This window comes from Erpetoichthys calabaricus, chromosome 11, assembly GCF_900747795.2.
Source record: "Erpetoichthys calabaricus chromosome 11, fErpCal1.3, whole genome shotgun sequence".
Lineage (NCBI taxonomy): Eukaryota > Metazoa > Chordata > Cladistia > Polypteriformes > Polypteridae > Erpetoichthys > Erpetoichthys calabaricus.
Genome location: NC_041404.2, coordinates 42,181,886 through 42,205,044, shown reverse-complemented (window position 1 = coordinate 42,205,044; position 23,159 = coordinate 42,181,886). Strand labels below are relative to the sequence as shown.

Genomic DNA, 23,159 nt, shown 5'->3' with positions numbered 1-23,159 from the left:
CTGTAATTGATGAACATTTTCATGAAATCACTGTTTTGACACAGTTCTCTTAATAGAGTGAACAAAGTTATTTTACTGAAAATTAATATCAAAGCTGAAGATACTCTTGGTATTTAAATCATATTTAGGTCACGTCACTTGCAGAAATTTTCAAGATGATTCAGCACTTATGGGGTGTATTGATAAAGCGTTGAGAAAGAGGGGAAAGTCAGGCGTAGAACTTCATTTCATGGTGCAAATAAAGTTGTCTGCAACTAAGCAAAACCAAGGAACTGGTTATTGATTTTCACCACACCAAAGAGTCTCTGCACTCACTCACTATTCAGGTAGAGAATGTAGAGTTGTTCCACTCCTACAAGTAATTAGGGGTCCACATTAAAGACAGGTTGGTCTGGTCTTTGAACACAGAGAAACTATATAAACAAGGGCATAGCAGGCTTTTCTTCCTTAGGAGATTGCATTCCTTTAATGTGAGAAGTGACATTCTTCACATCTTCTCTAACTCTGTGATGGTCAATGTTATTTTCAATGCTGTGGGCTAGTAATACCAATTCAAGTGAGGCCCACTGAATCAATAAGCTAATTAAATGGGCAAACTCAGTTTTGAACACTGCACTGTGGACCCCCTGGAAATCATAGCAAAGGAGTGAATTTAAACAAAACTGAGTGACAATATGAGCAATGCTGCACATTCTTTCTATGACACACTAACACTGATGACTTTCAAAAAATTCATCAGAATGTGTCAAGAAACGCAATGGGTGGCTTCATACCAACAGTAGTAGGCCTGCATAATGCCTCACTGTGACTGTAACATCCAAGTAAGAACTTTTCATGCTTTTGAAATTTCTTGTATAGTCACTCTGGTTATGTTCAGACCAATATGTGTGTGTGTGTATATTTATTTATTTAGTTATTTATTTAAAAAGCTTCTGTAAAAAGCCAAATTTACCCCGGGGGACAAATAAAGTTCTATCTATATATTGTACAGTAATCCCTCCTCCATCGCGGGGGTTGCGTTCCAGACCCCCCCGCGAAATAAGAAAATCCGCGAAGTAGAAACCATATGTTTATATGGTTATTTTTATATTGTCATGCTTGGGTCACAGATTTGCGCAGAAACACAGGAGGTTGTAGAGAGACAGAAATGTTATTCAAACACTGCAAACAAACATTTGTCTCTTTTTCAAAAGTTTAAACTGTGCTCCATGACAAGACAGAGATGACAGTTCAGTCTCACAATTAAAAGAATGCAAACGTATCTTCCTCTTCAAAGGAGCAAACAAATCAATAGGGCTGTTTGGCTTTTAAGTATGCGAAGCACCGGCACAAAGCTGTTGAAGGCGGCAGCTCACACCCCCTCCGTCAGGAGCAGAGAGAGAGAGAGAGAGAGAGAGAGAGAGAGAGAGAGAGAGAGAGAGAGAGAGAGAGAGAGACAGATAAAAAAAATCAATACGTGCCCTTTGAGCTTTTAAGTATGCGAAGCACCGTGCAGCATATCGCTTCAGGAAGCAGCTGCCCAGAAGGTAGCAACGTGAAGATAATCTTTCAGCATTTTTAGACGAGCGTCCGTATCGTCTAGGTGTGCGAACAGCCCCCCTGCTCACACCCCCTACGTCAGGATCAGACAGAGAGAGAGAGAGAGAAAGAAAAGTAAGCTGGGTAGCTTCTCAGCCATCTGCCAATAGCGTCCCTTGTATGAAATCAACTGGGCAAACCAACTGAGGAAGCATGTACCAGAAATTAAAAGACCCATTGTCCGCAGAAACCCGCGAAGCAGCGAAAAATCCACGATATATATTTAAATATGCTTACATATAAAATCCGCGATGGAGTGAAGCCGCGAAAGGCGAAGCGCGATATAGCGAGGGATTACTGTATATTGAGGAAGAAATACAGTACATGACAAAGGATAACTTTGGTGGACTAGTTGATGACACAGTACATGCAACCTGGATCATCTTCCACCTTCTATTTTCTCATATAGAGTCTATACATTCAGCCTCTGTTTTTATGAGTTTCTTCCAGGGATACTTGTGTACTTTACTGTATAAGAGTACTTTACGAATCAAATTTTTGAAACATTAATTTCATACTAGTGGCAAAGATTTTTCAAATTTAGGAGACATGTTTTATTTTACTAATTTGGTGTTATGAAAATATAGTCCATTAGTCTTGCTGTTTTTATGAAACAAATTGTATCCTTAGTCCACCATATGAAATTTCACTGGAGTAGATGGACATCGGTGTACATTCTAAGAAAGTTTTGTACAGTGATATTCTGCATTGTTTGTAAAGTAGTTTTAGGATGATAATGTTACTATCTTGCAGCTCTAGGTAACCTGTGTTCTAAAACTAAACTCAATGAGTTTACATGTTGATTTTACACATTCTCTTGGTGACATTGCTAATGTCTAGTTTTATGATTTTCTCCCACTTCCCAAACACATGATTGTTATTAATTTTTTTGGTCTATGTTGGCCTAGGGTTAGATAGGTATGACCTGTAGTGGAATGTTGTCCTTATCAGGGTTAGTTCATACCTTGATTCTGATGCTGCCAGGATAGACTTCAGCCTCTTGAGATCCTATATTAAACTAAACAGAGTGAGAAAATTGAGAGAATTATTGATTAGGCGTTCAAAATTTTAAAAACAACAACAAAAGTCAAAGAATTTATTGTTCCTGCCTACATTGTTCGGATTCAGGGGATCTTTCTAGGTGGTGTAACAATGATGTGAGTTGGAATGTTCTCTTTATACATATATTTGTCAATTGTCTGTTCTAGAAAATATACTGAGAAGATTATTGGTAGCTTCTGGGAAACAGATTTTTTTTAATGTACCTTGTGATAGAATGACTTCTCTTACATGCTGGGTGACAGTTTTGTGTCCTTTCCTGTTGGAATAAGCAGTTTCTTCAACACTTTACTGAAAAACTACACTTTACACTTCTGAAAAACAAAATATGCCTGGATGAGCATAACAATTCTTACTGAGCAGATGTTTACAAACTTACAATACTGGCTGAAGTCAATATTTAAATAACATTTTTAAAACAGTGTTGTATAATATATAGCATTAAAACACTTCTGACATTACTGGACCATTTTCCATATATAGTAATCAATGTAGACCTCAGACTTGACTTTTTTGCATTGTACAATCTGGAGTGTATTTTGTAATTCTTGTAGTAATAAGTGTATTACTACAAATGATGCCTAATCTATTGGAATGAGAAGCGTAATGCAAATTATTACTGTAATGTTTGTGATGCGCCATCTTTTGAAATGACAAAGCAATTGCAACCAAACGGACACGCAGGTAGACAAACAACGACTTATCCCTTTTGTTAAGGTGGACATAGAATATTTCTTTCAAATTTATTGATCTGAATAAAATAAAGAAAATAATTCAAGAAAATATTGGACATGATGTTCTTGTTTTAAACAGTTATTCAGTTTAAATAACCAAAAGTTTTTTAGGTGCAATAATTTACTGAAATGTTGTGTGCACCAGTCACAAACTGACTGTTATTGAGGAGTCGCCTCAGATTTTGAAGACGGAGCATGTCCTCAGATATTCACAGAGACATTGATTCTTCCTTTTTTTTGTCACCTTTATAATCATTACCAAAATTGTTTACTGTGCAATTACTTTGCCATCCCTAGCGTGCTAAGATAATTGTAAAATGTAATTATAAATAAATTAGTCTCCTTTAATTAAGCTGAACTGTTCTATGGCTATGATAGCATTATTTTCTTAAATATACTTTAAATATTTCACTGAATACATATAAAATTTGCAGGAAACAACACTGTAAGGAAGAAAATGTTCGAGTAATCTGTCAGATACCATTTCAAATACGTTTAATGCTATATTTATTTTCAATACAGTGTCTTTAAATTCGGTTTGCATATTCGTTTTTTCGACTGTGAGTGCCGCTGTTGATCAATGAGGAGATTTTCCTGCGCGATGATGCAGGCGGCCCTCCCCCGACTCAGCTCAGAATATCATAAAGAGCAGCAGCTCACTACAGTACACAGACAGAGGGGATGTGGATACAATTTTACAGCTCATCGTTAAACCAAGAAAACAACGCATAAAATTATTTCACATTCCATCAACACCTTGTCTTGGAAAATATTACCAGCGATGCTTGAAATCCAGGAATGATTAATCAGATCATGGCGTTCTTTTATTACATTCAGCACGTTTCGAAAACAACATTACGGACTCTGAAAAGGCAGGTACTGATATTCATTGTTTTTACCCTTTGTACATTTGTAGTTAAGGGAGAGATTCGTTATTCTATTCCGGAGGAGATGCTAACGGGATCAATTGTGGGAAATGTGGCCAAAGACCTGGGCTTAGACGTTAAAAGACTTAAAACCGGCAGCGCCCGCATTTTCACCGATCGAGGTGCGGAATATTTTGAGCTGAATACGAATAAAGGCACGTTACTGGTTAAAGACAGAATCGACAGAGAGCAGTTATGTGCACGAATTACCCCTTGCACACTAAATCTCCGAATAGTTCTTGAAAACCCTATAGAGTTTTACATAGTTATCGTTGAAATTGTTGATGTGAATGATAATGACCCCATATTTCCAAATAAAAATATTAAATTAGAAATTAGTGAGTTATCAGTGTCAGGAGCCCGTTTTGCACTGCTTAGTGCGACCGACAGCGATGCGGGTTTGAATGCACTTCTGACATATACACTTACACCAACGGACAATTTTAATTTAAAAATTCGTAAACAATCCGATGGCAGCAGTTTAATAGATTTACTTTTAGTGAAGCAATTAGATCGAGAACAACAAGAAGAACACGGCCTGCTGCTTACTGCCATAGATGGCGGGAGTCCTCCGAGGTCTGCCACTGCTGAAATTTATATTGTTGTTCTGGATGCCAATGACAATGCCCCTGTTTTTACTCAAGAGGTTTACAAAACTGCTATAAAAGAAAATGCCTTAATAGGTTCTGTGCTTATTACAGTTACCGCTACTGATGCAGACAAAGAAATACACGGCCGGGCAACTTACAGTGTCACCCACGTTACAGACGATAGTGGGGATCTTTTTGAAATTAACGCGAATTCCGGTGAAATCAAACTCACCGGCCAGCTGGATTATGAAACATTTAGAATGTATGAAATTACAGTGCAAGCCAAAGACCCTGGTGGTCACACAGATTCGTGCAAAGTGTTAGTAGACATTACTGACGTCAATGACAACATTCCGGTTATCTCCATCATTTCAGTCTCAAATGAAATACCTGAAAATTCAGGACCTGGGACAGTGGTAGCTGTAATTAACATTCAGGATAAGGACTCTGGAAAAAAACGGCCAAGTGACTTGTGTTATTGCCGATGACCTTCCATTCAAATTGAAGTCTTCTATAAAGGATTTATACAGTCTAGAAACAGATACATTTCTCGATCGAGAATTAACTTCTCAATATAACATTTCTATTTTTGCTAAAGATGGTGGAGAGCCTTCTCTTTCATCTAGCCTTATATTAATTTTAGCAATAAGCGACGTTAATGATAATCCACCAAAATTTGAAAACCAGCATTATACAGCATTCATTTCGGAAAATAATTCACCAGGATATTCATTTTTTTCTTTACGAGCTAAAGATGACGACGTTGGTGTCAACGGTAAACTTTCTTATTTTATTGAGCAATGTCTTGTTCAAAATATATCTGTTTCGTCGTATGTTTCAGTTAACTCCGAAGAAGGCTCTCTCTACGCTCTACGTGCCTTTGATTATGAGCATTTGAAACGTTTTCAAGTTTCTGTCATAGCAAAAGATGGAGGGTCCCCTTCTTACAGTGCAAGCGCAGTTATTGATATTTTTGTGCAGGACCAAAATGATAATGCTCCCCAGATTCTTTACCCAATTCAGAATAAAGCATCAGCTGGTCCTGAAATGCTACCCCGCACTGCAGATGTTGGCTATCTGGTAACTAAAGTTGTGGCAGTTGACATGGACTCTGGACAGAATGCTTGGCTTTCATATAAACTTCTCAAATTCACTGATCAAACGCTTTTTAAACTGGGTGTTCATAATGGAGAATTAAGAACAATTCGAGAAGTTACAGAGAAAGATTCCACAAGGCAAACCTTGGTTATTTCAGTAGAAGACAACGGACAACCATCCCAGTCAACTACAGTGACTATAAACGTGGCTGTCACTGACAGCTTCCCTCAAGCATTAGCAGAATTCAATGATCTCTCTCAGGAAGCCAGTGGAGAAGGTGATCTCAAATTTTATTTAGTACTGGCTTTAACAATTTTGTCGTTTCTCTTCATCACATTTATTGTTATTTTGATAACTTTTAAAATTTATTCGTGGAGACAGTCCAGACTCTTCAAAGCAGGTTCAAATGGAAATCTCCCAGTAATCCCATATTATCCACCTCGTTATGCAGACGTCAGTGGAACAGGAACTCTTCGTAATGTCTATAATTATGAAGTTTGCCTTACAACGGATTCGGGGAGAAGTGACTTCAAGTACATTAAACCTGTTCTACACAGTGAAGTAAAAAGTGAGCTTAGCGGACTGGAAACAATGCCTCTGAACCAAAAGACAGATGTGAGTGTGACTGAAGAACTCATGCAGGTAAGTCTGGATTTATAACAAAAACATTTACGCAACAATAACTTTTATCTCAATACAGCATTTGCACAAAATCTATTTATGTAAGTCAACAGCTACACATTTACAAATATTTAAAATGTAATTCATCAGATAATTTAATAAGCTAGCCAATGTCTACTTACATTGCTTACTGCAAGTGTGTCCAGCTCTAATACTGGAGGGTGGCATTGACTGCAAATTTGCATTCTAAACATTTTTTTAATTATTATTGTCCAGTTTTAGCTGCTGTTTAACTTCCTTTGCCTTAATTTATACTGACTGGATTTTATAGACTCTGTTCCCTTCATTTATTTTAAGTTTAAATTAGTAGCCAAAAAAGAATAAGACACAAAATGAGCTAACACATGACCAGTTAACCTTTGTCCATCATTTAATCTCTGAAAAGTATGAAAGGTGAATGTCTCAGTAATGTTGATCTCCTCCGGTTCTCAAAACTTTAGTTGTGGTGCTCTTTGAAAAGAGAAAATCAACACTTTCAGCTGTTTTGAAAATATCTGCTGTGGCAGAAATGAAAGCAGCAACCAACCATTGAATTAAACAATTGGTTGTAATTAACAACAAGAATCAGCTTTTAATCACAAAAACTGGAGTGAACTTTTTAGAGTTTGAGGCCCATACTTTGTTGGTCATATGTTGTCTGACTTCACATCTACGTTTTGTTTGGCTGCCATTTAAGGAAACATTATGTAATTCAGAGGAATGAGTCTTAAAACACAAGACTTTTAAAATGAAGGGAAAGGAAAATATCTAAATATCAAAAATTGGTCACTGATTAAGAAAGTGGCAAGGAGAAAAACCTGCAGCCACTGTGTTCCCCCCAGGTCATTGTCAGACACCCCTTAAATACTGAATACTTAAAATGTTTTCATTTAACAACTTTGTTTTATTACCAAAACTAACTTGTATATTAAAAATACGCTGTTAGAATTGTCATACTGTCCATTTTTTAACCAATTGATAAAACATATGCAAACAAATTAACATACTAGCACTTAAAACAACTTTGAAAATTTTTACTTGCCTAATACAGTATCTATTTTTCAGATGTTCTGTTCTCTTACTTTTTTAATGTTCTGAATTTCAAAATTGAATGGCCAGCCAAGTAACCTCATGATTATAAGATCTTGTCAGTGTAGTGGTTGTCCATTTAATTCTTTATGATAGCAACACATTTTTGTGGAGGAGCAATCTGCATTCTGTACCTCATAACCAAAGAAATGGAGCTGAAATGTGATGGTATTTTCAATCAAGAAACATAATGAGTTGTGTGAAAATGTTTGTAGTTGACCCGCTGTATATATTAAAGCAGGGGTTCTCAAACTCGGTCCTGGGGGTCCACTGTGGCTTCAGGTTTTTGCTTCAACTACATTCATAACCATTGACAACTGAAAATACTGATCTCAATTAATTAGCTGGTATTTTTTTCTCGTATCTTATTCTACATTAAGAAAGTGCAGCATATTTTTTCATTTATAAGACATTTAGAAATATTTCTGCTTTTGCTTTAGATTTAAATGCTTAAATCACTTTTTTTTGTTTTCATTATATTTTACCCTTTCTCTGTGCAGTTTGCTCCCTTCATTGTATATTATTAATGACAATTAAAAATGAGCAGAGCAGACACCCAGGCAAACAACACTGAATTGTGAAGGGCTGCAACTAGTTTAGCGTTAGACCCACTAATAAGAAAACAATGGATTAATTAAACAATTAGAACATCTGGAAAAATAGAATGAACATCAAGATGAAAATATTATTAAACAGAAATGAAAAATACATTATTCCCATATAACTGCTTAGTACATTTTAATATATATATATATATATATATATATATATATATATATATATATATATATATATACAGTATAACCAAACTTAATTTTCTAATTTCTGCGGCACGGTGGCGCAGTGGGTAGCGCTGCTGCCTCGCAGTTGGGAGACCTGGGGACCTGGGGTTCACTTCCCGGGTCCTCCCTGCGTGGAGTTTGCATGTTCTCCCCGTGTCTGCATGGGTTTCCTCCGGGCGCTCCGGTTTCCTCCCACAGTCCAAAGACATGCAGGTTAGGTGGATTGGCGATCCTAAATTGGCCCTAGTGTGTGCTTGGTGTGTGGGTGTGTTTGTGTGTGTCCTGCGGTGGGTTGGCACCCTGCCCGGGATTGGTTCCCTGCCTTGTGCCCTGTGTTGGCTGGGATTGGCTCCAGCAGACCCCCTGTGACCCTGTGTTTGGATTCAGCAGGTTGGAAAATGGATGGATGGATGGATATATTGTTCCCAAAACACAGAATCTGGGAAATAATGGTTCACTTAATTAGACCAGGATTCCAATTAAAAACAGAAGCTGGTTGGAACAAAAATCCACAGCCACACCGGGTCCCCAGGACCGACATTGAGAACCCCTATCTTAAAGGACTGCTCTGGCCCACTTTCTATAATTCAGTGGACTAAATAACATTATTTCGAAATATCAATGTCAGAGAGCTAAAGATATTTGCTGTCTTCTTCTTTTCCATTTATACTATATATATATATTTTATGTCTTCAAAAACAAATACAACTTACTGTTTGTAACAAGGGATGACATTAGTGATATAGTGGATAGAACAGCATTTGAACCTTTGACTGGTTACCTGTACAAATGTCTTCTGTGTGGAATTCAGATGCTCTCCGTGTGGCTTTTCTCTAGGGATGTCAGGGCGTATAACAATGAGACTAGGGAGTGCTTTAAGAATCTATCGTAATTGTGAAAGCATTCAATTTTTATCATTAATGATTTTTTGAAAGTTTAAGAGATGCAATTTTTCATGCTTTTAAGTGCAATTCACAACTTTTTTTTCTAATGTCATATCCTATGTTTTCCATAACATATGGAAATGTTGTGACAAAAACAATGTATTCATACTACAATGTTTAAAATTCAACTGTACAAAATACCATCCGATGCACAGTCTTGAAGATGTCAAGAAAGGGATTATTGTGCACCATTAAAGTTCTTGGAAGCTGGGTACCATAGCAGAGACATGCAATAGTTAGTGCAGTTGATTTATAATTCCTGAGACTTGGGTTCTAAAATCCACAAAGTTAGTTTGAGCATTCATTTTACAGAATTTTCCTCTGCTCATATGTGAATTCTCCAGTTATGTGGTTTGATTGTCTTCATCATCCCGGAGACCTTCAAGACACATAAATGTGTATATGCCAGGCTGTGAATGAGTGTCATCTCTGTCTGTTTTAGTTCCTTGTTTGCTCCTAACACATCCAGGATAGACTTCCGCTTTTCACAACCTAAGTAGTACAGAACACCTAATGAATTAGTTAACATGAAGAATGGTTTACATTTACATCATTTAGCAGACGCTCTTATCCAGAGCGACTTACAACAGTGTTTGTTAGTTTTTTCCGCATACCCCTTGGGGTCAGAGAGCAGGGTCAGCCATTGTACAGCGCCCCCTGGAGCAATTACAGGTTAAGGGCCTTGCTCAAGGGCCCAGCAGAGTAGGATCTCTTTTGGCACTGACGGGGATTCGAACCGGCAACCTTCGGGATACCAGCGCAGATCCTTAGCCTCAGAGCCACCACTCCGCCACTAATAGAGAACATTGTATTTCTCCCTTGACTCTGGTTCGGCTTCCATCTGGGAGTACCATCAGTCTGAGTTGACATTTTCAGCCTGTACTTGTTTGAACAGCCTTCAACTGCCCAAGCAAATGCTCTATGAATAATTAGCTACTTCTGCCATACTGTGATGAACATAACATTTTATGGAATTATGACCTATCACTCTTTAAAATACTGTTTCTTGTGGTTCCATAGATAGATAGATAGATAGATAGATAGATAGATAGATAGATAGATAGATAGATAGATAGATAGATAGATAGATAGATAGATAGATAGATAGATACTTTATTAATCCCAAGGGGAAATTCACAAATTGTGTGGTTCCTCTTAGGCCCATTGCTTGACAAAGCACCATTTCATTTTGTGAAGGTTTCTTTACATATACAGTTAGTTCTTTATTCTTTGAAAAACTTTCTGATATGTAGAAATAAAAATGAAATCTTTAATGTAGGCAAAAGGACACCAAACACATTAAGAAAACCTGGAGTAAGCCTGTGTCATTAAATGCAGCAAGATCCCTTTTAAAATCATGAGCCATTAGCATTTCACAAATCTTCTAATGTTTCTTCATGGTTATCTACTGTATGGTGCCTGTTATTGTTCTAAATAAATAAAGGTTCTTTTGTAACCTTCATGTAGATAGGTCTTTTGGGAACTGAAAATTGTTCCCCCATGGCATTGCTCTGAAGACTGACTCTGGCACCTTTGTTTTTAAGAGTGACAGTGGAGTGGCTTCAATTCAGTTTTATGTTGCTGTCTAGTGAGCTGTACAAATGGCCATGAAAAGTAAAGCGCAGCGGTGAAAAATAAAAACATGGATGTAAAGATATGAGAACTTCTGATGAGTGTGTATTGCAAATTTAACAATATCTGCATATGACAATATACCTCTAGAATAACATTTCATGTTATGCAACACTACAACCTCTTCTAAAAATATTGCATAGTTTTTCAAACAGTACATAATACATGCAAATGTCCCTACTTATCGATTTAATGAACATGCAGCTTTAAAAGTTTTATTTTTAGAGCTTCTCACTTTTTTTAAACTGTATGTTATTATTCTTTAATATGAGATGGACAACCAGCCATCCTTCCGAATTTGTAATCCATTTATCCTGGCAGGACTGCTGGGAGATGGGGTCTCTTGGACAAATATATTAGTTACAATAAAATGGTGCACCGACAATGCATTAATATGGTACTCTGAAATTATTTCATATTATTGATGAAAAAAATAAATCAAGAAAATGTCCCATATCAATCGTTATTTTTTATCAGATATTCAGTTTAAATTATATAAAATTGTTTACAGGTAAAAGCAATATGCTAAACTTATACACTTACATGTGGACTTCCCATAAACTGCCAGACGGCCAGGGGCTGTTCTATACCTCAAAGAGGGATGTCCTCACATCCTAAAAGTGAGACCTTGATTCCTGTCCTCTTTGTTTATTAATTGTATTATCAATAATAATTTTACTACTGTACATGTAATACCTTTTGTAATAAAGGTATTTTAAATTTAAATAAGAAATTGAAACATTTCAATTAAATTAAACTCCCTTTCGAATATTTTGCATTTTCACTACAAGATTTCCAGTGTTATTTGTGTTATTTTTTTAAGACAGAAACAATTTGAGATATTTTTATGTGATGATTATAAGAAATTTAAGATGATCATAGGCATCCCTGCTGTTAAATCACTGCAAAATATTTTGATTCAGATTCCTTTTTGCAATCAGAATTACAGTAATTGCAATATATTTTCTTAAATCGTGCTCTGCATTTATTTCTTTCAACTGTGAGTGCCGCTGTTGATCAATGAGGAGATTTTCCTGCGCGATGATGCAGGCGGCCCTCCCCCGACTCAGCTCAGAGTGTCACACAGAGCCGCAGCTCACTACAGTACACAGACAGAGGGGATGTGGATACAGTTTTACAGCTCATTCCGACACTAATCAAGGAAAATTTAAAATTACATTGTAACTCAACAACAACTTCACTTGAAATACACTGCAATGTTCAAAATCCAGGAATAACTGCGCAGATCATGGAATTTCTTTGCTCTTCTTTCGTTTGGAATAAGACATTGCGGACTCGTAAAGGGCAGGTACTGCTGTTCATTGTTTTTACCTTTTGTGCACTTCGCGTTAAAGGAGAGGTTCGTTACTCAATACCGGAGGAAATGATAACGGGATCCATTGTAGGAAATGTTGCCAAAGACCTGGGGATAGACATTAACAGACTTAAAACCGGGAGTGCTCGTATTTTTACCGAAGGGGGTGCGGAGTACTTTGAACTGAATATAAATAAAGGCACTTTGGTGGTTAAAGAGAGAATTGACAGGGAGCAGCTTTGCCCTCAGATTACCGTGTGCACCCTCAGTCTCCGTATAGTGCTTAAGAACCCTATTGAATTTTATGTAGTTACTGTTGAGATTGTTGATGTGAATGATAATGACCCCATATTTCCAAATAAAAAATATAAAATTAGAAATCAGTGAATCATCGATGCCCGGGGCACGTTTTTTCACTGCTTAGTGCGACAGACAGCGACGCGGGTTTGAATGCACTTCTGTCATATACACTTACTGCAACTGAACATTTTAATTTAAAAATTCGCAAGCAATCCGATGGCAGTAGTTTAATAGATTTACTTTTAGCGCATCACTTAGATCGAGAAAAGCAAGAAGAACACGTCCTGCTGCTTATTGCCTTAGATGGTGGGAGTCCTCCGAGGTCTGCCACTGCTGAAATTGAAATTGTTGTTTTGGATGCCAATGACAATGCCCCTGTTTTTACTCAAGAGGTTTACAAAACTGTTATAAAAGAAAGTACCTTAATAGGTTCTGTGCTTATCACAGTTACCGCTACAGATGCAGACAAAGAAATTCACGGCCGGATAATATACAGTGTCACCCACGTTACAAATAATGGCGGGGACTTGTTTGAAATTAACACAAATTCGGGTGAAATCAAACTCACTGGTCCACTAGATTATGAAATATTCAAAATGTATGAAATTACAGTGCAAGCCAAAGACCCTGGTGGTCACACAGATTCGTGTAACGTAATAGTAGACGTTACTGATGTTAACGATAACATTCCGTTCATCTCTGTCATGTCTGTCTCAAGTGAAGTACCCGAAAGCTCAGGACCTGGGACAGTGGTAGCTGTCGTTACAGTGCAGGATAAGGACTCAGGGAAAAACGGCCAAGTCACTTGTTTAATTGCCGAAAATATTCCATTTAAACTAAAGTCTTCAGTAAAGAATTTGTACAGTTTAGAAACTGATTCATCTCTCGACCGAGAAATAATTTCACAGTATAATATTTCTATTTTTGCCCGAGATGGTGGCGAGCCTTCCCTTTCATCTAGCCTTGCAATAATTTTAGAAATAACTGACGTGAATGACAACCCACCAAAATTTGAAAGGCAGCATTACACAGCATACATTACGGAAAATAACTCCCCAGGTATTTCATTTTTTTCTTTACAAGCTCAAGATGGCGATTCTGGTAGTAACAGTAAAATTTCTTACTTTATCGAAAAATCTCCTGTTCAAAATATCTCTCTTTCATCCTATGTTTCCATTAACTCTGAAGAAGGCACCCTCTACGCTGTACGTTCTTTTGATTATGAGCAGGTGAAGCGTTTTCAACTGTGTGTCATAGCAAAAGATGGAGGATACCCACCGTTCACCGCCAGTGTAATCATTGATGTTTTTGTGCAGGATCAAAATGACAACGCTCCCCAGATTCTGTTCCCTGTCCAGAATAAAGCATCACCTGGTCCTGAAATGCTACCCCGCACTGCAGATGTTGGCTATTTGGTAACTAAGGTTGTGGCAGTTGATAAAGACTCTGGGCAGAATGCCTGGCTTTCATATAAACTCATCAAATCCACTGACCTGTCACTTTTCAAACTGGGTTTACATAATGGAGAATTAAGAACAGTTCGAGAAGTTACAGAGAAAGATTCCACAAGGCAAACCTTAGTTATTTCAGTAGAAGACAACGGACAGCCAGCCCAGTTAACTACAGTGACTATAAATGTGGCTGTCACTGACAGCTTTCCTCAAGCATTATTAGAATTCAACGAACTTTCTCAGGAAGGCAGCACTGAAGGTGATCTCAAATTTTATTTAGTTCTGACTTTAGCAATTGTATCATTTCTTTTTCTTGTATGCATCGTTATTTTGATAACTTTCAAAATTTACTCCTGGAAACAGTCTAGACTCTTCAAAGCTTGTTCAAATGGAAATCTCCCAGTTATCCCATATTATCCACCACAATATGCTGATGTAGATGGAACAGGAACACTCCGTCACGTTTATAATTATGAAGTTTGCCTAACAACGGATTCGGGGAGAAGCGACTTCAAATATATTAAACCTGTCCTACACAGTGAAGTGCAAAGTGAACTTAGTGGACTGGAAACAATGCCTCTCAATCAAAAAACAGATTTGATTAACAATGAAGCTTTTCAGGTAAGCTTAGACACATCACTATTAAGAAATCTTTATTTTAAAATGAACAGAATGTTTCACACGAAGTGTTTTTGTATCCAGTGTTTAAATAACAGCTGCTTTACTATTTAGATATTTTAGAGGCTTTTTGTTTTGAGCTGGGCACTGGCCCAAACAGTTTTCAAATTTTTACCACATTTGTAATTAGGCAGAGGGCAGTGGTTTGGGAGAAAATCTTTGTAAAATGTCTTTAGCTAACTTTCCTACTTTTTAAGAAAGTGTCTTCAAATTCAAAAGTATTTTCCATCAATCTGCCAGTATATCAAGCCATTTTTTTCATATTTCTTATTTGCCTAATTTAATTCACAATCAAAGGATGCCAGTGTCTCTTCTGTCAGCACTGTGCAAAAGCAGGAACTGACACTACAGTTACAGGCAAAGAACATACACAATCATGCAGACAGCCATAACTTCAGCTGCCAAGTAGAAAAAATATCTCTTAAAACCCTTCACAGACTAAGGGAAAATGTGCATCCTCATCATCAGCTTTCATTCAAACTATAACTTTATGGTATCAGAGCTAAAGAAACATTTTATTTCCAGTTAGCAGAGACACCAAAATTAAAATTATTCATATTAATAAGACAATCTGAAACATTCTTTTACATTTTTGCATTTTTTTCTTTCTTTTTTATTTTCTTTTCCTCTTTTTATGAGGGAGGCATAGTAGCCGAGAGGGAAACAGTGCAACCTTGTAAAATCAGAGTCCTGGGTTTGAGGCCCACACCTGAACACTCGCCATTAAGGTCACAGTTTTTTCCTAATTATGTGTCAGTTTTTCTTTGAGTACTTTGCAGATATCCCCTCGTCTTGAAATATGTGCATCTTAGGTTAACTAAGAATTCTAAATTGACCTCTTTGTAGGTGTTGCTCGGTGCTTGAGTTGACCCATCAATGATCTCCTAACCAGTTCTGCACTCTCTCCTTTGTGCTCAGTATTACCAAGATAGGATTAATCTGCTCAGAACCCTGAACTTTTTAAAAAAAATTTGAAAAATGAATAACTGTTTTCTATAATTTTTTAAATGAACACTCCAGAGAAATATTTGTAATAACTGAAAAGTTGCTTCCTTTCAAAAAGAACATTCTGTTTTAACAGTTAAGTCCTTTTTGTAGCCTTTGAGCAAGCATATGTTTTAGAAATTATTGCTTTATGCTTTTACAATATAAGGTGTATTACAAATGTAGAGTACAGAATATGTTCTGTAATTTATTTTAAAGTGATGCATTCTGATAAACAGTTGAAAAGTCATTTAAGCAGCATGACTTATAGAGTAGGATACATGGATTTAAACGTTTGTCATTTTTAGCATTCAACTGTAATTATATAATATAATATAATATAGCCTTGCAATAAGGAGACCTGAGTTCGCATCCTGGGTGAACTTTTGTATGTTTTCCTCTTGACTATATAGATTTATTCCCACAGTCCAAAAACATGCAGATTAGGTAGATTGGCATTATTAAATTTCCCCTTGTGTAGTGTGTGTGTGTGTGTGTGTGTGTGTGTGTGTGTGTGTGTTTTCACCTGGTGACGGACTGGTACCTCATCCAGGGATTGCTTCTGTCTTTTATCCTGCGCTTAATGGGATAGACTCCAGTCACTTATGACACTGTTCAGAATTAGTCAGGCTTAGAGCATGGTATGGTATAAGATAATATAATATAATAAAACACAATTGTTTTTAGGTGTTTGTGTGTGTATGTGTCTGGTTCCTCTGAGCAGTCTAATTGGTTTGTTTGGATTTTGCCTGATTTAACAGTTTGGCTTTGGTGGCTCAGTGGTAGGGATGATGATACAATACATTTGGAATTTTAATACCTAGGCATGACAATTTATTTTTTTTATTTATTTTACTAAAATAACAAACAAACAAAACAAAAGAGTTACAATGGAACATTTCATCTATAACAAAACAAATAACTTACCTGGCAAGTCTGGGTTGTGAAATACTAACAGTCAGCATGAGATAATGAGAGGAAGATCCTGCCAAACAAATCTTTTAATTTTTTTTTAATAGGTAACTGGGGTAGTTGACAAAAAGAAAGCATACAACATAATTTACTTTGCCTTTCAAAAAAACTTTAACTCACTTCTAAACTGAAGATTCATTTTTAAACTAGGACCTGTAGGCATTAGAGGTAACCTACAAAACTGGATCACAAGACTGTTAACCGATAGGAGACAAGGAGTACAGATAAGACGAGAATGCTCCATATGGAGTGAGGTCACCAGTGGAGTCCCTCAGGGGTCTAACTTTAGACTGCTACTTTTCTGATTTATAATAATGATATTGATTCCAATACATATAAAACATATTTGAAAGCTGCAGATGGCACTATAATTGGATGAATGGCAGATAGTGAAAAGGAAAAAAAAATCAAAAACGAAAAGATCTTTACAAGCTTCAGATGTTAGCTAACACTTGAATAATGAATGTTAAAGTGCAAATTGCTGCACATGGGAAAGGAAATGTCAATTAATACATACAAGATGGAAGAAACTGTCCAGCAAGAAGCAATCACTGAAAAGGATTTAGGGGTTTCTGTTGATACAACATTTTGTTCATCTTGGCAATGTGCAGAAGCAATTTAAAAGGCAACCCAAATGTTATGTATATAAGAAGATCAGGGTTCGCATCCTGGGTCCTCCTGCATGAAGTTTACATGTTCTCCACATCTCTGCATGGGTTTCCAACAAGTACTCCATTTTCCTTCCACAGTCCAAGGACATGCATGTCTAAATTGGCCCTAGTCAAGTCAAGTCAAGTCAACTTTATTTATAAAGCACTTTACATACAACAGCCGCTGACCAAAGTGCTAAGGTGTGTGTGTGTGTGTGTGTGTGTGTGTGTACCCTATGTTGGACTGGGACCCTATCAAGAGTGTGTTCCTGCCTTGTGCCCTGTGCTAGCTGAGATAGGCTCCTGCAACTCCTGCAGCCCTGCTTTGGATTAAACAGGATAAAAAATGACCTGACAATAAAATATATTATAATATTTTGGATACTCATATTCTGCTGGCATGAGTGAGAATGGCTGTATGCATACGTATGTGCAATGATGTTGGTAATTGCCTTGTTCCCAAAGCATATAGGGTTATTGTAACACAGTATTTAGTTAATTGGTCTAGCAAATATGTTTATACATATAAATTATACTACGCAGTACAACACAATACAAGTAGCATGATTTCAATGTTGTTAGCACTATTGTCTTACAAGTATACGGGCCAAGAATCAATTCATTATCACTGTCTGTGTAAGCTTAGTGTCTTCTTCCTGTGTCCACAGGCACAAGTTTTATTAGGGTTTTCTTTTTTGCTGCCAACAGTCCAAAGATTTGATGGGCTCAGATCTGCACCCAGTTGCTGCCTCTGTACAGTTTGCATGCTCCTTTTAGGTTTACTTGGGTTTTGCTTATTTTATCTCAGTAATCTGTGTATTTGGTAGATTGGCAAGTCTTCATTGATCTAAGGTAATGTTCATGTATGCATGAGTGTGCCCCCCAAAGAGCTGGCATCCCTTTTACATTGGGTTTCTTTTTATACACAAAGCTTCTATTGACAGGTATAACTGTGGCCCTAAAATGAGTTAACATTTAGGCAACTGATGATGGATGAAAAACAATGTGTATTCTATTAATGTTTAAGGAGCATTGGTTGTTATTTGAGCAATGTTTTAACTTAGTGAAGCAGTTTATTATAGACACAATTTGGAAAAATATAAAGTTTGTTAAAAGAATGTTAAATGAGTTGAATTTTGTCTGTCTAATACTAATTCCTGGGGAATGCAATTATGAAATTTTCACATTTTCTCAGTGAGTGTATGGATTTTCTACTAGTACAAGCATGTTTGTAAAACCTGTGTTTTCAGGTTTGTTCAATATGAGAGTAAATGATTGTGCAGTGTCTCTGCTGTGGACTGGTGCCCTGACCAGTGACGGTTAGGCCTTATGGTCAATGCTGTTGTGATAGGCACCCTAACCCTGAATTGGATTAGGTGTATTCAATGGAGTTGAAGAATGTAACAGTATGTGATGTTTTTAAACTTTATCCAGAGGAAAGCACTTAATGTCATAACATTGAACCCTGATGGATGCTATTTATAACTTCATAGAGCAATGATGCTCAATTAATTTAAAAGGGTATTTAGAGCGGCACCAATAAAGGTCTTTCTTATAGTTCTTAAAGCATTCGGTCCTTACTCTTTGATGAACCTATTATTTAGCACACAATGGATAAGATATTATAATGTATTATTGGGGACACTTTTCTTTAATCTTCCATTAAGATTGTTATAATCTCTTGTTTCTCCTCTCTATTGCTGGGATGATCTCCGACTGCTGCATTCTTGTAATGGAAGAGGCAGCATCTGAAAATGTATAGATGGATTATAAAAATGTATTCAAACGCGTTGTTTCTTATAACTAATTTATGACCAATGAAACATCCATCTATCCAGCTCTTAAACTCATTTTTCATGAGAAGGGTGACAGAGAAGTGAAAGCTTATGCCAGCGAGCAGTATGTAAAGGGCAGCAATAATACATGGGTGCAATACCAGCCCATTGCAGAGTGAAGACACACATATTGACACACACACAGAGCACAAACATTGAGACCAATTTCGCAACACCAGTGTCCAAACCTGTAAGTCTTTGGACTTGATCTCTCCATGTGGGTATGGGGAGATAATGCAACCTTAAATTAGGGAGCACCAACGATGTTTAACTTGGTCTCCTTGTTGCTAAGCAGCAGCACCACCTTTGCATCACCATGCCACCTTGTTTAGATCTATAAGCTTTAAAATATGTAGGTCCATGTAGTAAAAAGATATCCAGCAATTAATTTTCAGAATCTTCTATCTCCACTACAAGGTCATATGCAGCTTGGGGTACACAGAATGAAACAAATTTAGATGAGACATTACATGACACACATATGGGATATACTTAACACTTGTAACTGTAGACCTCAGGTAATTGGCCTTAAACCTAACATTCTTGCCATGCTAAACAGGAGCACACACTCAGTTAGAAAGTTTAGCTTTTGATCCACATAGTAAAATAACTTTGAGCTTATGATTATAATTCATTAACATTCTGTGTTTTCAGAAACTAAAGTGTCACAGTGTGTTGTTAATGGAGAAAACAAGAAAGCCCGGTGTTTGGTAGGGGCAAGAAGGGATGAGAGAGTGGCTGCCTTTTCATTAGACAGTTTTCAGAAAGAGTTTTCTCTCAGTTGTTATTTGTTGCAAAAATTGAGCTGATTTTTTTATTGATTTTAATTTAATTAAATACAATTAACTCAAATACAATTAAGTAAAACTTAACAAAGCAAGATTTAACCCTGACCCAAGAGAAAGAAATGAGAGCCAGCATCCAGAGCGACCCTACAAAAGGAACAAAAAAGAAAGAGGATTCTTTTTCCTGAAATGGAAGCTTATTCTGAAATGTTATTGGTTAGATCCTGCCATGCTTTAAAAAAGTTTTGAACAGATCCTCTAAGTGAGAATTTGATTTTTTTCCAATTTCACATAGTATAGAATATCAGTGGGCGGCACGGTGGCGCAGTGGGTAGAGTTGCTGCCTTGCAGTTGGGAGACCTGGGGACCCAGGTTCACTTCCCGGGTCCTCCCTGCGTGGAGTTTGCATGTTCTCCCCGTGTCTGCGTGAGTTTCCTCCGGGCACTCCGGTTTCCTCCCACAGTCCAAAGACATGCTGGTTAGGTGGATTGGCGATTCTAAATTGGCCCTAGTGTGTGCTTGGTGTGTGGGTGTGTTTGTGTGTGTCCTGCAGTGGGTTGGCACCCTGCCCGGGATTGGTTCCTGCCTTGTGCCCTGTGTTGGCTGGGATTGGCTCCAGCAGACCCCCGTGACCTTGTGTTCAGATTCAGCAGGTTGGAAAATGGATGGATGGATAGAATGTCAGTTACTGACTGACTTAAAAACAGTGGGATGGGATTCTTCCAGTTGAGCAAGATAAGTCTACATGCTACTACTGAAGTAAAGTCAATTACAGTTTGTTTGTTGTTCTCCACTTTAAGCCCATCTGAGAGTCCACCAAACACAGTTGTTAATGGGTTAGGAGTGATTGTGACACCAATGCTGTCTGATAGGCATTGAAAGATTTTTGTCCAAAATGTTGTTAATATGGTGCACGCCCAGAGCATATGGCCCAGTGAGGCTGGATCTAGATTGCTGTGTTTACAGGTTGAATCTTGTCTTCGAAACATTTTGGACAATTTTGAAAGAGATAAATGTGCTAGATAAAATATTTTAAGTTGAATGATAGAATACTTTGAACATATTGGAACTAGAGTGTATTTTGTGTTATTTTAGAGTGCCTTCCCCTCCTTTTCTAAAATATTAAGTGACAGACCATTTCCCCAATGTTCTCTGGGGTCTTTGAAAGGAAGGGACTTTAAGATGTTTTTATAAACTGTAGATATGTTATGAGTCTTCAGGACTGATCAATATTTCTTCTGGAACAGAACAAGGTGGGAGGTAAGGAAAATTGGGCAGCTTCTGTTTAGTAAAGTGTCTAGCTTGAAAGTAGTGGAAGAATTGAGTTGATGAGAGGATGAATTTGAAGCATTAATGTCTGTAGGATGAAATGGCAATACCTATCTCCAGATATTCAATAGTGTATAAGTTTGAGAGGGTGGAAGAATGTGGTTGCCATGTAGAGGTGTAACAGATAAAAGCTTCTCTGTCTTAAAGTGATTCTTTTTTTCTGATACTTTTTGCAAAGAGTTTGTCTCAATTGATGCTTGAGGAAAAATACAGACCCTTTCATAAAGCTTTCTATCTGCTACTTTTTTCACTAAAGACATTTTAATGGAGGTCTCTCTCTGGCAAGAAATCTTTTTCTTTTAAATTTTTGATTAAGGATATATAATTTGTAAATAAAGAAAAGAAGCCATCTGGGAATGTACATCAGTATTCTGGCTGTTGCTAACAGAACTGACTGAAGACTATATGATCTCACTCTGATTCTATATTTTTTATATCACTGATATTTGCTGCTATTGGTTTTAATTTTTAGGTGAAATCTTATATCACTGTCTTTGTCTGATTGCTACTAGTATGGTTGAGAGGCTAAATTGTCCATTCTTTGTCTAGCTGTTTTCCCTTTAGGGCATAAGAGGATGCTCTTATGAAGTGTTTTGTCTGTAGTGAAACCAATAAAGTAAAGGTTTGGAGGTAAACAAGGTGTTGACCATTGGCACATGGATGAATACAATATGGACAGAGAGGCAGGTAAGAGGTTATAGATGACAGTTATACACCTGGTTTTGACATTTCTTGCTATCCTCCATTATGAAAGAACCAAACAGGTTAGGTGGTACTTCACTTCTTTGGTATATGTCGTAAGAGACTTGATAACTTTATAAAATAGCAGGCATCACCCTCCTTCATATCAGGCCTTTGTTGACTACCCAATTAACCTGCAGGTCTCTGGGGTCAAAACACATGCAAATTCACTGTGTTTTAACTAGAGTACCATTAAGCTATCTAAATATTTTATGAAATCATTATAACAATTTTAGTAAATAATAAAGCTTAGAAGATTAAATGTCCACATGCATTAAACCAACAGATGCCCCAGATGTGGGGGCTGTGGGGCAGCTGTTGGTGAAGAAAGATTCACGGATCCTGACTCCTTCATGGAGTCAATGGAGGCTCTGATCGGGGCGCTCAAGAGACTGAGCGAGGAATCCGAGTGTCTGGGCTTGTGAGTGTCCTTGATAAAAACCAAGAACCAGGCCTTTAATGACCTCTTGGCACAGCCATCAGCAGTGTGTCTGTTTGAGAAGAGAGTGTCAACCTTGTCGAGAGGTTTACTTACCTTGGCAGTGACATTCATGTCTCTGGTGACTCTTCCTGTGAAGTCAGTAGATGGATTGGGAGAGCATGGTGGGGTCATGAGGTCCCTGTAAAGGGGTGTGTGGCACTCCCAATATCTATGCAAAAGGACGAAGGTCCACGTCTTTAGAGTCCTGGTGCTTCCTGTCTTGCTATATGGTTGCAAGACATGGACGCTATCCAGTGACATGAGATGAAGACTGGACTCCTTTGGTACTGTGTCTCTCTGGAAAATCCTTGGGTACCATTGGTTTGACTTTGTGTCAAGTGAGCGGCTGCTCATGGAGTCCCGAATGAGGCACATTACCTGCATTGTGAAGGAGCATCAGTTGTGGCGCATTTCCCCAACGGTGATCCAGCTCGTAAAATCCTCATTGTTGGGGACCCGAGTGGCTGGTCCAGGCCATGGGGTCATCCACATAACACCTGGCTGCGGCAGAGAGATGGTCATTTCCAGAGGGTGGGACTGGACTGC

General features: G+C 37.6%; 1 protein-coding gene across 1 annotated transcript; it reads left to right on the top strand.

Moving 5' to 3' along the window:
- The first annotated feature begins 4,009 nt into the window (after positions 1–4,009).
- LOC127529707 (protocadherin gamma-A11-like) lies at positions 4,010–6,645 on the top strand. The gene is given in 2 exon segments (XM_051934284.1): positions 4,010–5,339; positions 5,341–6,645. Coding segments are annotated over 2 exon segments (2,475 nt in total). The 5' UTR covers positions 4,010–4,169.
- The last annotated feature ends 16,514 nt before the right edge of the window (positions 6,646–23,159 follow it).